Source organism: Petaurus breviceps, unplaced genomic scaffold, assembly GCF_028583685.1.
Source record: "Petaurus breviceps papuanus isolate PSGF00001 unplaced genomic scaffold, PetGlider_PUasm1.0 339, whole genome shotgun sequence".
Taxonomy (NCBI): Eukaryota; Metazoa; Chordata; class Mammalia; order Diprotodontia; family Petauridae; genus Petaurus; species Petaurus breviceps.
In genome coordinates, this window is record NW_027186112.1 from 1,573,031 (window position 1) to 1,589,814 (window position 16,784).

The window sequence follows — 16,784 nt, forward strand, 5'->3', positions numbered from 1 at the left end:
AATTCTGGGAAATGTAGTCCTAGGACTGTGTAAACATTGCAGGGAGCTCTTCACGCCCCTACCCTATCCCCTCCAGCCTGAGAATGGTGGAAAAGAATGGATCATGGTTTTGAGAGCAGGAAGGGATGGATGGATCTCGGAGGTTAGTAAAGCCCTTTCGCTTTAGTTATTTTTTAATCTTTAAAAATTCTTTAAATTAATTTTTTTAATGAACAAAACCCTTTTTCATTTGCCCCCACTTCTCCCCCATTAAAAAAAAAAAAAGAATAAAAGCAAAATCCTTTTAACAAATATGCATAGCAAAGAAAAACAGATTCCAGCAATGGCCAAATCCAGAAAATACACATTTCAATCCGTGTACCTCTCTTCATCATGAATCAGGAATCATGGTTGGTCATTTTGTTGATCAGAGTTCTTGGGTCTTTCAAAGTGATGTATTTTTACTACGTAATTCTGTGTTTACTGCGCTATATAAGCTGTTCTCCTGGTTCTGCTCATTTTCACTGCATCAGGTTTTCCCAAGTTTCACCAAAACCATCTCTTTCATCATTCCTTATGGCACAATAGTATTCAATTACGGTAATTTGTTCAGTCATTCCTCAGTTGATTGGCCCTCCCATTTAGTTTCCAGTATTTTGCTTCCACAAAAGGAACAGCTATAAGTATTTTTGCACATATGGATCTTGTCTTCTCTGTGAATTCTTTCGGGCATAGGCCTAGTTCATTGTTATTCAGTTCTGTCTGAGTCTTTGTGACCCCCTTTGGGGTCTTGGCAAAGATACCAGAATGGGTTTTCATTTACTTTTCAAGCTCATTGTACAGATGAGGAAACTGAGACAAACAGGGTAAAGTGACTTGGCCAGGGCCAAACAGCTAGTAAGTGCATGAGTCATATTTGAACTCAGGTCCTCCAGACTCCAGGCTGGTACTCTATCTACTGTGTCACCTAGCTGTCCATAGACCTAGTAATGGTAGGTCCAGGGTTTGCACAATTTAGTAACTTTTGGGACGTAGTTCCAAATTACTGTGCTGAAATGGTTGCAAAAATTTACAGTTCCCCTGACAGTAGAACGTCATTGTTTTCCCATAGTCAGGACAGGCCAGTCCTGGAATCCAGAAGACTCTTTTTCCTGAGTACAAATCTGGCCTCAAGCCCTTACTATCTGTGTGACCCTGGTCAAGTCACTTAACCTTGTTTTCCCCAGCTCATTTGGCAGATCACTCTAGTATTTTGTAACAAAGAAAAGCAGCTAAGCAAGACAACAGCACTCATCTGATGGTGTATGCAATGTTATGCCTTAGTAGTCTTCTACCTCTTTGCTGAGAAGAGCTATTAGACTGCCTACCAACCTGAAGTTCTGCAGAGCTCTTGTGCTGATCTTGTTGTTGTGTGAACCTTGGACAGTCTACCAGTGCCATGCCAGGAAATTGATTTGCTTTCATTTGAATTGTCCAAGGAAGATTCTGAACACCACCTGGCAAGATAAAGTACCGGACACTGAGGTCCTTTCTTGAGCTGAAATGACAAACGTTTAGGCTCTACTGCAGAGAGCACAACTCCAATGGGTTGGCCACATTGTTCAAATGCCAAACATATGTTTGTAAAAGACTGTTTTATGGAGAACTCACGCAAGGCTATTGTTCATGTGGAGGTCAGAAGACGTGATGCAAGGCCACTCTCAAGGTCTCCCTGAAGAACTTTGGTATTGATCGTGAGACATGGGAAACACTGGCATAGGACTAACCAACAGAGAGTGTTAGCATCAAAGACAGTTCTGTGCTATATAAGCAAAGCAGAATTGTAGTAGCTCTAAAGAGACATGAGATGTGCGAATTTAGAGCCACCCCCACTCTAAATGTTTATGTGGACTATTTGTGCTTGATCTGTAGTAAAACCTTTTCCACTTATATTGGCTTGATCATCCATAGTCAGACACGCTATACCTTGATCCTGATATACTGATGTCATTTTGGTTCTCTTTGAGAACAAAGGCCAACAACCAACCAGTGGTTCCTATGTAGGGGTCCAAGAACCCATTGGGGGTTCACAACAATGGTCAGAGGAATTCATACTTTCGTGGTTCTATAAGCAATAAATAATTGTCTAATTATGTTACAAATATATTTTCCTTTATGACAACAAGCATGTGCATATTTGAAGCATTTTAGAATTATTTCTGCATCAGTTCAAAACCTTTAATGATCATGTACACAACAATTGTGTTTGTGCAGTGATTACATGAAATTATCCTGCTTCTAAGTGCAGAGTTCTTGCAGTTTCTCAACCTGTCATCAAATTATTTCCAAACCACTACACTGGTTTAACATTCCAGTGCATAAACTAGTTTCCCACAGATAGATGCATTTGCTTAGCTTCATTTGTGTTGGGTATACTTCACCAGAGAAGTTCCCTCATTCCCCTCTGTCACCTTGCAATAATACTTTATCAGTTGTATAATCATGTGAACAAGTACAGTGCAAATGTCAGACTGTTTTAAAACCATGATGCCAGACCATGGACCATCTTGAAACAATCATAAATGTTCTTCAGAGACAAGCCTTATATCATCTCTCTTTGCAGTATTAAAGTTATTTCCTGATTTTAAACCTGCCTTCTTATATTACTATTCTCCTGTCAGATTTTCTTTTTTTACAAATGATCATTTTATTTTATTTTATTTTTGCTTTTTTGGAGGGGGGAAGGCAGGGCAATTGGGGTTAAGTGACTTGCCAAAGTTCACACAGCTAGTAGGTGTTAAGTGTCTGAGGTCAAATTTGAACTCAGGTCCTCCTGACTCCAGGGCCAGTGCTCTATTCACTGTGCCACCTAGCCACCCCATCTGTCAGATTTTCTTTTTCTTTTTTTTTTTACAAATAGTAATTTTATTTTATTCTATTTTATTTTTTGGAGGGGGGAAGGCAGGGCAATTGGGGTTAATTGATTTGCCCAAGGTCACACAGCTACCCGTGTTTCCCCGATAATAAGACACTGTCTTATTATTTTTTTTGGAAAGAAAAACACCAGAGGGCTTATTTTCAGGGGAGGGCTTATGTTGTCCTGCCTCAGCTCTCCTCCACGGCACTGCTCTCAATGGCGCCAGCAAGCAAATCACTGGGGAAGAACAGGATGATGCGCTCACTGCTGCAGCTCTGATTGGATGCAGCTCGGAGCACGGCATGCGTTTCACCGGGGGAGGGGGGACAGTGCATACAGAAGGAACCATAATGTAGCATGTAGCGCAGGGGATCACCACTACAGTAGCAATCTCAATAGGGCTTATTTTTGGGGGAGGGCTTATTTTAGAGGAATCTTACACAGTAAGGGGAGGGCTTATTTTCGGGATAGGTCTTATTATCGGGGAAACACAGTAGTAGGTGTTAAGTGTCTAAGGCCAGATTTGAACTCAGGTCCTCCTGACTCCAGGGCCAGTGCTCTATTCACTGTGCCACCTAGCCACCCCTATCTGTCAGATTTTCAAATGAATTGGTTGGCATCATAAATCAGTAGACATGATTCAGTAGAGTATTTGTGAGAATGTAGCTGGTATACCAGTGATAACAAAGAAGAAAATCTTGTTCAAATAGATTCCTTCCCTACAAAGCTTAGTTTATACATAAACACTGCTAAAAATGAAGCAACATAGGCAGTTGCAGTCTAAGTACATTTATCATTTAATATAGCACTTATCATTAGCCAACAGAAAAGTGACAATTTCATGTCATAACTAGCTTTTCATTCTTGTTGATTGGTTAAGTGGCTAATAATAAAAAATCAATTTTGCTCTCCCAGCTGGAGAGCTTGTGTGATTCTCCAACCATTTCTCATCAACTTTCTTTGCATTTTAAATCAAAATATTGAAATAAATTGGATGTTTAGCCAAATTTAAAACTGTATTTGTCTGGGGCTGAGCCAAATATTGCAAACTCTGTGATCCAGCAACACTGGAACTTGCTGTTCCTTACACAAGGCACTCTTTTCCCTACTCAGGTACTGGCTGTTCCTAGGCCTAGAATGTTCTCCCTCCTTCTGTCTCTTAGCTTCCCTGTTTTTCTTCAACACTCAGTTCAAATCCCACTTTGTACAGAAGGCTTTTCCCAGTCTCTTATTCTCCCACCACCATTCCCATCTCAGTGGCTAGTATCTTTGCTTCTAAGATTATCTTCCTTCTATTCTAATATAGCTTGTCTGTACCTAGTTATGTACATGTGATCTTCCCCATTATAATGTAAGCTTCTTGATGAGAGGGACTGATGCCTTTCTTTATATCCCATCATTTAGCAAAGTGCTTGGCACATAGAAAGTGCTTATATCCAGAGGTTCGTGCCGATAGGTGTAGGGGCTTTATATCTGCAGATATTGGTCTCCAATGACCCCTCACTATATCGTCCTTAACTTTATGGGATATATGCTTAGTATTAGAATTGTTAATTCAAAAGATATGGATAATTTTGTCATTTTTATTTCATAATTCCAAATTTATATCCAATTCACAACCCTACCAAGTGCTAATATGTTTGTCTTTGTAACTCTAACACCTCCAATGTTTACTATTCCCCTTTTTTGTCATCTATGTCAATCTGTAGTGTGTAAAGGAATATTTCAGGGTTATATCACTTGCATTTCTCTTACTATTAGTCATTTAGAACATATTTTCAATTTCAATTTATACTTTGAAATTTCTTTTGAAAACTCTAAAGACTCACTACTTACATCTATTGGAAAATGGCTATATGGTCTTATATATTTGTATCAGTTCCTTATATGAAGTGTCCCAAAAGTCTTAGCACTATTTTAAGCTTTAATGTCCTGTGTATCTATACATATACGTGTACACACTTGTATACATGCACAAATATGCATATATATTTTGGTTATCAAGCTTTTATCACTGATATCTGATATAATTTGATTATGTTAGATTAAAATAATTAATCATTACAATAAAGAGACCAAAAAAGTCTAGAAAGTGTCTTAGTTAACAAACATCTGACTTATCAAACAGAGAGTAGTGACTGCCAAAGACAACACCAGGTTAAAATATGAACTAGTTTAGAAAATTAAAAATGAAGGGTGATTGATGCTTATAAACAATATCATCTAATAAAGCAAAGAGAAGCAGTTGGAAGGTAAAACTGGTATATGGACAACTTGGCAAGATATCCAACCAGCTAAGTCATCCAAGGACATTCAAAGATGAAAATAGAAGGACTACAAACAGAAGACAAATGGAAAAGATTTATTAAAAAAAAATCAATATAACAAAGTGTTTCCTCCATCAAGGAGAGTGAGATCACCATATTTGGACTCTAACATCATAATCCCACATGTGCTTATGGGGAGTTAGAAATGGCACTAAAGAGAGTACAGAAGGGAAAAGCAGCAAAATTGTACCAAGTGTAAATAGCATTGATTCCTTCTGGAGGCAACATAATTGGGATGGCCTTTGAGGATCAATATACAAGGTATCTGAAAGAGAAAAAGATTCCCCAAAGCATGGAAATAGTCTTAGACATTGTCAATAATGAAAAATGAAAACTGGAGATGTTAGTAACTACCAAGCTAAATGCTTGCTCTTCCATTTACACAAAATCTTTATGAGAGTCAGCTATACAGTAATCAAGGACATCCTTGTAGGGAATGAGCAGGGTTTCAAAGGCAGTATTCAATACTGGACCAAATATTTACCATTTTACAATTTACTGAAAGATGTAGAAAATACATAATCCCACTTTGCTGGTTGTGTGTTGTTTGTGAAGAAGCATTTGATTTGGTATTACAATCTCTTTTATAACAAGGTTATATCCATATGTCAAAATCATTTAAGATTTCTTAAAAGATTAAACACCTGAAATAGTCCCATTCAATGACTCTGATCTAAGTATCAAATGAGATATGAAACAGGGAGATAATATAGCTATCAAGACTCTGATGGAGGAGATGTCATGTTGAGTCCTAAGTGAAGAGTAATTTCCTGTGGATGGTGAAGTCCTCTAGATGTTTCTATTCTGGGTGACCCTAGGCAAGTCACCTAACCCTTTTTACCTCAGTTTCTAATCTGTAAAATGAGCTGGAAAAGGAAATGGCAAACCACTCCAATATTCTTGCCAAGAAAACCCCCAAAAAGGGATCACAACGAGTAAGACATGACTGAAATTACTGAAATTGTGCTGACTGTATTAAGCCCTGGAACATTTCCTAGACTCCTATAATCACTCAAAGTAATTTGGCCTAACCGTCCACATAGGAAAGACCACATGGAGGAAGAACATATATTGCCCAGATTACAATATATGTTAAAATAGACAAACTTGGCCAGTGTGTGTGTGTGTGTGTGTGTGTGTGTGTGTGTGTGTGTGTCTATATTTGGGACAGTCAGTATCAGATTTTGGCCAGAATTAAATAGAAGGAGGACAGTGGATTCGGGCTTCATTCTCTTCAGGAAGTCCCCAGAGCTCCTTTAATGTATCTAAGTCCTTTATGAAAACAATGCTTTTGTTTTTGGAGGGCAGTTGGGGTTAAGTGACTTGCCCAAAGTCACTCGGCTAGTAAATGTGTCAAGTGTCTGAGGCAGAGTTTGAACTCAGGTCCTCCTGACTCCAGGGCCCGTGCTCTATTTGTTATGCCACCTAGCTGCCCCAAGGCCCATCTTTTTAATATCAAAATTCTATTCTTTTTACATGTAACTGGGAAATATTTAACTACATAAATAAAAAATATATTTTAAAAAACACCAACATTCTACTGATGTTTCATTGTAGCAGAACAATGTGGAATAGAATAACCTCTGAGGAATTAAAAAGGATTATTACAAAGAGAACAATAGAGAAGGAAGAGCACAGTGTGAATAGACTGCAACATATAAGCAATGAGGGGCTCCAAAGAAAAACAGCAGGAATGGATTCACGGTGTAATTGTGCTCTAGGGCTGGTCATGAGGTGGCAATGAGCTCTACTGGTACCACTTTGCTCTGGATGTCAGGAGAAGTTGAGGGAGGTCTCCAACTGGTTGGATGGACCCCGCTGTGGTTATCTTACAAACTTCTGGGTGGTGCTATAGTTAGACTTGCCCTTTGGTAGCTTTGTGGAAGATACATTGAGGCAGGGAGAACAATGAAGAGGCACTTGCAATAGTCCAGGCAAGAGGTGATGAAGGCATGGACTAGGTGTAAGGGTTATGGGATTTAAAGATCTTCCATACCCCATTGGGCTTGCTGACGTAGCAGGAAAGGGTGGGGCAAGAGGAAGCGGAAGCCAAGCTAGAGTTCCTGCAGTGGCAGTGATGGTGGTGGCGGCGGCAGCAGAAGCAGTGGCCATGGTAGCGCTAGTGGCTGAGGTGGAGGTGGAGGCGCGAACCCCTTTTTGAGCCAGCCAGAATTTCTGCTAAGGACTCCTGCTGAGGACTGCCAAGGGCTGGAGATGCTAGGAGCCCGCTTCCTGGATGCTGGGTGGTTGCTGTGAGTGGGGAGAGGAGGACATTTGCCTGAGGTAGCCTGTTCTGTTTTAAAGGCTTGAGAATGTGGGTGCTTTCTACTTTATCTACCTGTGCCAATTTCATAACTACTCTGATGGCTTTGACTTTCTGGTTTTGGGACTCAGTCATTTGGTATTTTAATAAATGTTCTCTCTTTATCCCCCATATAGAAAGCCTGATATATTTTGTGATTAATAACTCCATCAGCATATCTGTAATTGCCATAGGAATTGTGAATATTGCATTGCTGATATACTAGGGTGGTCGGCTTATGAGTAGGGAGAATGTGAAATGTGAGAGTGAGATTAGAGATAGAATCAACAAAATTGAAGTTGGATATGTAGCATAAAGGAGAGTGAAGGTGTCTCCAAGATTGTGAACCTGAGTGACTGGAAGGATAGAGGTGTCCTAGACAGAAATAAGTAAGTTAAGAAGGGATATAGAGACAGAGAGATAGACAGTCACACAGACAGACAGATAGATAGGTGTATATGTATATTATATATATACACACCCATGCACATATATGTGTGTGTATGATGAGGGGAGAAAGATAAATTCTGTTTTGGATATATTTGATTTGAGATGCCTATGGGATATCCAATCCAAAATGTCTAGTAGGCAATTGGTGATCCAGGAGTAGAATTGAGGAAAGAGGATAGGACTGGAAATATGGACCTGGGAATCATATGCATGATAATCCGTGGGAGCTGATGTGGTCCCCAAAAGAGAGGAAAGAGTTTATATAGATGACTTCTTAACTTGGGGTCTGTTAAATTTAAACACACACATATGTATATTATATACACACACATATAAATTGTATTTCAAAATGATTTGTTTCTTTCATAATTCTATATATTTATTTTAGGCATTTAATTTTTTTAAATTATTTTTTATTTATATATTTTTAGTTTTCAACATTCATTTCCACAAGATTTTGAGTTACAAATTTTCTCCCCATCTTTCCCCTGCCCCACCCCAAGATATGGAGCCTACTGAATACTCCTTCCCCAATCTTCTCTCTCTTACATCCTCCCCCATCCTCACCCCCTAACTTTCTAGTATGGCAAGATGGTTTCTATACTCCAATGCCTATATATCTTATTTCCTAGTTGCATGTAAAAAAACAATTTTTTAACATTTGTTTTTAAAACTGATTTCCAGATTCTTTCCCTTCTTCCTTCCTCACCCACTCCCACTGGGAAGACAAGCAATTCAATGTAGGTTATACATGTGCATGATGGGGGAGGGGGAGGGGTTTATGGGCAGTGCCATGGTTGCTTTGAATGAATATGTATAAGCTTGATGGGGTGATCTCCATATAAGGCCATGGGGTGATCACCATATAAGGCCATAAATGTAAGACTGCGATGTGATTGGCTCGGATTCGCTATATATTTTCTCGTGTGAGAGGGCTCTCTCTCTCTCTCCGCCATGTAACTGTTGAAGAATAAACCACCCCGCTTCACTCCTCCGCCTTCTGTCTGGTGTTTTTCCCCGTGAGGGGCCGGTGACGACCGAAGACCCGGGATGGGTAAGTAAGAGGGCCGTAGGGCTAGTCGTCTAGATCTGTTGTGAGGGCAAACGCCCGCAACATGTGCAGTTACGCAAAGCGTTTCCATAGTAGTTATATTGTGAAAGACTATGTTTCCCTCCATCCTATTCTGCACCCCACTTACTCTTTTTTCTACTTTGACCCTGTCCCTTTTCAAAAGTGTTTGCTTCTAACTACTCTCTCCCCTAATTTTCCCTCTCTTCTATCATCCCCACTCTTATTTCCTTCCCCCCTACTTTCCTGTAGGGTATGATACCCAGTTGAGTCTGTGTGTTATTCCCTCCTTAAACCATATTCAATGAGAGTAAGGTTGACCCATTCCCTTTCACCTTCCTGTTCTTCCCCTCCATTGTAACAGTTTTCTCTTGCCTCTTTTATATGAGATAATTTACCCTATTCTAATCTCTCTCTTTCTCCTTCTCTCATTATATTCCTCTCTCACCTCTTCCTTTTTTTTAGATATTATCCCTTGCTATTCAACTGATCCTATTCCCTCTGTCTATGTATACACACTCACATATGTATTTATACACACATACAACTTACTATACATATATGTATATGTATACATACATACATATATATTCCCTTCAACTATTCTCATACTGAGAAAAGTCTTGTGAGTTAAAATTATTGTTTTCCATGTAGGAATGTAAATAGTTCAATTTTAATAAGTTCCTTATGATTTCTTTTTCCTGTTTACCTTCTCATGCTTCTTGTATTTGAAAGTCAGATTTTCTGTTCAGCTCTGTTTTTTTTTCATCAAGAGTGCTTGAAAGTCCTCTATTTCATTGAATGACCATATTTTCACCTGGAGCGTTATATTCAGTTTTGCTGGGTAGGTGATTCTTGGTTTTAATCCTAGCTCTTTTGACCTCCAGAATATCATATTCCAAGTCCTTAGATCCCTTAATGTAGAAGTTGCTAGATCATGTGTTATCCCAATTGTATTTCCACAATACTCAAATTGTTTTCTCCTAATAGCTTGTAATATTTTCTCCTTTACCAGGGAACTCTGGAATTTGGCTATGACATTCTTAGGAGTTTTCTTTTAGGGATCTTTTTCAAGAGGTGATCAGTGAATTCTTTTAGTTTCTGTTTTGCCCTCTGATTCTAGAATATCAGGGCAATTTTCCTTGAAAATTTCTTGGAGGATGATTTCTAGGCTCTTTTTCTGATCATGGCTTTCAGGTAGTCCAATAATTTTTAAATTATCTCTCCTGGATCTATTTTCCAGGTCAGTGGTTTTTCCAATGAAATATTTCACATTGCCTTCTATTTTTTCATTTGTTTGGATCTGTTTAATATATCTTGATTTCTCATAAAGTCATTAGCTTCCATTTGGTCCAATCTAATTTTGAAGGAATTATTCTCTTCAGTGAGTTTTTGGAATTCCTTTTCCATCTGGCGAATTAGGTTTTTTAAGGCATTCTTCTCCTCGTTGGCTTTTTGGACCTCTTTTGCCATTCGAGTTAGTTTATTTTTTAAGGTGTTATTTTCTTCAGTCAGGCTGTTGACTCACTTTTCTTGATTTTCTTGCATCATTCTCATTTCTTTTCCCAATTTTTCCTCCACTTATTTCATTTTTGAAATCCTTCTGGAGCTCCTCCATGGCTTGTAACCAATTCATATTTTTCTTGGAAGCTTTTGATGCAGGAGTTTTGACTTTGTTGTCTTCTTCTGGTTCCATGTTTTGATCCATTTTGTCCCGATAAAAAGGATTCTATGCTCTGACTGTGCTTCCTTTGCTTGCTTATCTTGTGAGTCAATTACTTGATTTTTGAGCTTTTTGCCACAGTAGAACTCTGCTTCCAGAGTGGAGAGAGCTGTGTCCCAAATTACTGGGGTTTTCGCAAATGTTGTCAGAGGTCTGAGGAGGGCACCCTCTCTACAGCCACCACAAGCTCTAGCACACTGGCATTTCTCATCCCAGGACCACCACCCAAGACTGTGATCCAGATTCAAGCAGGTCAAAGCAAGAGTGATTACCCTCTTAATAGTCACTTGGTCCCCCTACAATCTGCAGGCCATGAGCTCCAGAGTCAGCCACATGGCAGCAGCTCCAGCTGGCTGGCTGCTGCGCACCTTTTGCCCCAGGGGCAGGGGTGGACCATGTTGTTCTGTCATTTAGTTACAACAGAGTTCCCCACTGACCTTTTACTTTCTCTTTAGATTTTATGGGTTGAGAAGTCTGGAAACCACCACAGCTGCTGGTGATTCACTCTCCTGAAGTCTGTTCCAGCTGGTCTGTGCCACTGGTCGGGTCCTCCCTGGGTCTGGGCAGCTCATGAAGGACTGGGCTCAGCTCCCAGCTTGGTGCAATAAACCCTTCCTGTCAGCCTGCCAGGCTGCCTTCAGTGGGAGATTTGTTGCTCTCTTGCACTTTGTGGGTTCTGTAGCTCTAAAATTTGTTTAGAATCATATTTTTACCAGTGTTGGAGATGATTGGAGCAGGAGCTGAAGCAAGTTCCTGCTTTTGCTTTGCCATCTTGGTTCTGCTCCCCTGTTTTAGGCATTTTTTTAATCAAGTGCTTTATTAACTTCTAGTTTACATCATTCATTTCTGCAAGATTTTGAGTTACAAATTTTCTCCCCATTTTTTCCCTACCTACCACCCCAAAATAGCGATCCCACTGGATATCCCTTCCTCCAATTTGCCCTCTCCCATATCTTCTTCCATACCCCTTCCAAATTTCCAGTAGGGCACGGTGGATCTCTATGCCCCAGTGCCTGTATATCTTATTTCCCATTTACATGTAAAATAGTATTAATAATAGCATTATATATATATGTGTATATATATATATATATATATATATATAATTTTAAACATTTGATTTTAAAACTTTGAATTCCAGATTCATTCCCTTCCTCCCTTGTCACCCACCCTTACTGGGAAGACAAGTAATTCAATATAGGTTGTACATGTGTAGCTATACAAAACATTTCTATAGTAGATATATTGTAAAAGACTGACTATATTTCCCTTCCTCCTATCCCACCTCCCACTTGTTCTATTCTCTTCTTTGATCCTGTCCCTTTTCAAAAATGGGTGCTTTCAATTTCCCTCTCCCCCAGTCTGCCCTCCCTTCCATCATCCCCCCTCTCATACCCTTCCCCCCTACTCTCCTGTAGGGTGAGATACCCTATTTAGTGTGTATGTCATTCCCTCCCTAAGCCAAATTCAATGAGAATAAGGTTGACCCATTCCTTTTTGACTTCCTATTCTACCCTTCCATTGTAACCATTTTGCCTTACCTCGTCTATGAGATAGTTTACCCCAATCTGTCTCTCCCCATCTTCTCTCATTATATTCCTCTCTCACCTCTTAATTTCACCTTTTAAGTATCATCCCTTCCCATTAAACTTGTCCTGTGCCCTCTATCTATCTATACCTGTACACACATATACACACATTCACATATGTATTTATATGCCCATATACCCTCCTATATAGACATATATATGTATGTTTACATATATATGCATACATACATTTCTATTCCCTTCAATTATTCTCATACTGAGGAAAGTTTCATAAGTTATAATTATCGTTTTTCTATGTAGGAATGTAAATAGTTCAACTTTGATAAGTTCCTTATGATTTCTTTTCCTTGTTTACTTTCTCAAGCTTCTCTTGCTTCTTGTATCTGAATGTCAAATTTTCTATTCACTCTGGTTTTTTCATCAAGAATGCTTGAAAGTTCTCTATTCCACTGAATGACCATATTTTCCCCTGAAACCTGATACTCAGTTTTGCTGGGTAGGTGATTCTTGGTTTTAATCCCAGCTCCTTTGCCCTCTGGAATATCATATTCCAAGCCCTTCTATCCCTCAGTGTAGATGCTGCCAGATCCTGATTGTGTTTCCACAATATTCAAATTGTTTCTTCCTGGCTGCTTGTAATATTTTCTCCTTGATCTGGGAATTCCAGAACCTGGCTATAATATTCCTAGGCGTTTTCTTTTTGGGATCATTTTTAGGATGTGATTGGTGGATTCTTTCAACCTCTATTTTGCCCTCTGGTTCTAAAACATCAGGGCAATTTTCCTTGAGAATTTCTTGAAGAATGATTTCTAGGTTCTTTTTTTGATCATGGCTTTCAGGTAGTCCAATAATTTTTAAATTATCTCTCCTGGATCAATTTTCCAGGTCAGTGGTTTTCCCAGTGAGATATCTCACATTTCCTTCTATTTTTTCATTTGTTTGGATCTATTTAATAGTGTCTTGATTTCTCATATAGTCTCTAGCTTCCATTTGCTCCAGTCTAATTCTGAAGGAATGATTCTTCTCAGTGAGCTTTTGAGATTGTTTTTCCATCTGGCAAATTTGGCTTTTTAAGGCATTCTTCTCCTCATTGCCTTTTTGAGCCTCTTTTGCCATTTGAGTTAGTTTATTTTTCAAGGTGTTATTTTCTTCAGTCAGGTTGTTGACTCTCATTTCATAATTTTCTTGCATCGTTCTCATTTCTCTTCCTAATTTTTCCTCCACTTCTCTTATTTGGTTTTCAGAATCCTTTTTAAGCTCCTCTATGGCCTGTAACCAATTCATATTTTTCTTGGAAGCTTTTGGTGCAAGAGTTCTGACTTCACTGTCTTCCTCCTGTTCCATGCTTTGATCCTTTTTGTCCCCAAAATAGGAGTCTAATGTTGGATTCCTCTGTTTGCTTTGCTTCCCTCATTTGCTCATGTTGCCACTCAATTACTTGGCTTTTGGGCTTTTTGCCACAGTAGGACTCTGCTACCAGATAGGGGAACTTCGTACCAAATGCTGGGGTTTTCTTAGCTGCTGGAGCTATTAGTTGGGTGCCCTCTCTGAAGCCTCCACACGCTCTGGCAAGCTGGTCACACACTCCAGGACCTCTACCCTACGCCACAATACAGACCCAAGCAGGTTAAAGCAAGAGCAATTACCCCTCATATTGGTCACTTGGTCCCCTTACAGTCTGTAGGCCAGGAGCTGAAGGTGCCACGTGGCGGCGGCTGCATAGCTGAGGTTCCTCAGTGGCTTATTCCTCCAGGGGATAAAGGCCGACCACACTCCCAAACTACTGGATCCCCAAGTCCACATTGCACTGACCTCTCACTTTGTCCTTAGTACCTATGGGTTGATAATTCTGGAAACTACCACTGATACTGCTGATCTGAAGTCCCTCCAGCCGGTGGCTAAAACCTCCAGCTCACGTGGCTGGGATCAGCTACCTAAGCACTGTGCTGGCTGCTCCCTGCCGGCCTGCTGGGCTATCCTTAGCAGGAGGTTAGCTTCTCTGTGTCGTTTTGTGGGTTCTGTTATGTTAGGCATTTTAAAACATCATTCTACAAAGGGGTTTATGACTCCATTTTCCATCTGCAACTCTGCTTAGTTTCAACTTCATGGAACAAATCCACCCTTTTCCCCCCAGGTACCCCAGGTATCTTCTGCCCCAACCCCCTTGCTTCCCAGCTGCCTTTTGCGTGCTGCCTTCCCCTATTTGATTGTAAGTTCCTTGATTGTACATATAAAGATAGGGACTGTCTTTCTTTTTCTTATTTGTATTCCCAGCACTTAGCCCAGTGCCTGGCACATAGTATGTGCTAAATAAATGTTAACTGAATTGACTTGACACAAAAAGGCTAAGAACTGCTCGTCTAGGAGCTAATACTTAAGCTGAGTCTTCTCTAACAAATATTGGTGCACTGGGAGCAGGCCTTGATGGTCTCCTGCCTTCTGCTTATCATGAGCACTTCAAGGGCTCCACAAATCAGGGTTTCTTGTTGCCCTGGTCACCAGTGTGGGGAAAACCCCTACCCAAAATTTAATAAAAAAAACTCAGAGGCTTCTCAAGGTAGGAATAGAAAGCATTTATTCAATTCTCATGAGAAAGGGGTGTCATCTCCACTAGGACATACTAGTGGAAGGAGGCAAGTTACTACAAACAAAATGTGGTTATATACCCTAACGCAAGCAAACAACCCCTCCCACTCCCTTACCCTCATTGTCTGAGAGCTTGGTGCCACCATCTAGCGCAGGAATCTACTCCAGATGCAAAGAACAAGGAAACAATTTTCAAGCAATGAAAACTGACGAAAGCATTTAATACCTCATTTGGCAATGGATGATAGCAGGGGAGGGGTAAGTTCTGGTTTCCCAGAGATCAGGTGGCCTACAGGAAAGTGAAATTTAGGCCTATCTGTAGCAGAAGCCCAGCTTGAGTTTAGAGCACTGTCTCCTTTTTATGAGAATGCTTTTGATGGGGTGCTTGGGATCTGTGTTTGTAAAATCAATTTGTAACATCAATTTGTAATATCAATTTGTAACATCAGTAATGATGGGGTGCTTGGGATCTATGTTTGTAACTTCAATTTGTAAAACTTTGTAACATCAGTCTGTAAAACCAGTTTGTAAAATCACACTACCTGTCCCCCCCTCCCCAGCCTCAGAGCATTAACTCTGCCCCTTCTTTCCCCGCCCCTAGCTTCAGAGCAATAACTCTGCCCAGCAACAACTATCTCAGCTTGGAACAATAACAAGCTATTCCTATGAATCCTTCACAGAAGTATCTATAAACATACCAGCTTAGGCAACTATTATCTCCCCCTTGTGTGGTATCCCGCCGCCCCCAAGAATCCTTCAGTACCTTATCTCTAGGTTGACTCCTTGGCTGCCTCCATGAATCCTTCAGGACCCTATCTCTGGGTTAGCTCCTTAGCCTATTATCCACACACTGAGTCTCAGCCTTGGTTCCCAGACATCAATCTTGTCAAACATAACACTGATAGGTGGTAGACTGGGCACTTCTCCGTCAGCCCTTGACCACTAGCCAACTTAGTGACGTTTCAAGCCTAAAACCACACCTCCAGGTAGCCCCCCCCCCTTGGGCTTTTCCCCAGTGAATTATGGGCAATATGCCTGCGCAGTTACATTAAAAATTCGTGTCCCTTTAAACACTGTACCCACTTTAACTCCTCCCTAATCCCACCCTTAATCACCTAGTTAGCATAATTGGCATGGGTTCTAACTATGGATGATTCTATATAAATCTTAATTATACCCCTTTAAGGTTGCAGGTCCCCCTAAAGGACTTTTGCCAGCTGCACAGCCTAATAATAAACTTGCAGGTCCCCCTAAAGGACCCTTGCCTGCTGTAAAGCATGTAATAAACTTTTACAACTCCGACTCCAATTTGGCTTGAGCTGAATTCTTTCAAGACTGAATCGAAGGCTCTCTGGTCTTAGATAAGATCAGAGTTCCTGTTGAAACTATTGTGAGCCATCCCTCATCACTTTCACTTACTTCACTCACACCCATGAAACAAATACCTCTCTTCACCTGTCCATGGAGAACCTGAGGGCCAGTTGTTGGCAACTTACTTTTATCTTCTGTTTCCTTGATAGTGAGAATGTCAATACAGATATCCATTTCTTCCAGTGATGATTAATTTGCTGGTCATTGGGCAGAGACTTCACACTTAAAGCACCAACAATTGAAAGAATGGTTAAAAATGTCTAAGAAGCATGTGTTTCATAGTATTCTGTACCCTCTTTTTCAATATTTTGACACTATCATAGAAGAAACAGAAGGAATATTTTTATGCATTGTGATAGTTGTTAAATATCAAATTTATCCGAAGTCTGAATTAATCAGACTTCTTTGCTTTGCTTTAAAAATGCCTTTTTCTGTGTCACCAACTCCAGAGACCATATAAGGCTGAAAGTGGGATTTCCCCTTATCTTGGGACATATTTCATATGGGAGGAAAACAGACATCCTGAAACCA

The 16,784-nt window shown here is 40.1% G+C and overlaps 1 protein-coding gene across 2 annotated transcripts in view; it reads left to right on the forward strand.

Annotated features, from left to right (window-relative positions):
• Positions 1–16: 16 nt before the first annotated feature.
• Positions 17–16,784, forward strand: part of LOC138167959 (tRNA (uracil-5-)-methyltransferase homolog B-like) — a 42,535-nt gene continuing 25,767 nt past the window's right edge. Inside the window, exon 1 of one of the 2 annotated variants that reach the window (XM_069096936.1) lies at positions 17–142. In XM_069096936.1, the coding sequence (XP_068953037.1) occupies positions 126–142 (17 nt within the window). In that variant the 5' untranslated portion in view covers positions 17–125. The remainder of the gene's footprint in view (positions 143–16,784) is intronic. The other variant, XM_069096933.1, reaches the window with a different exon arrangement.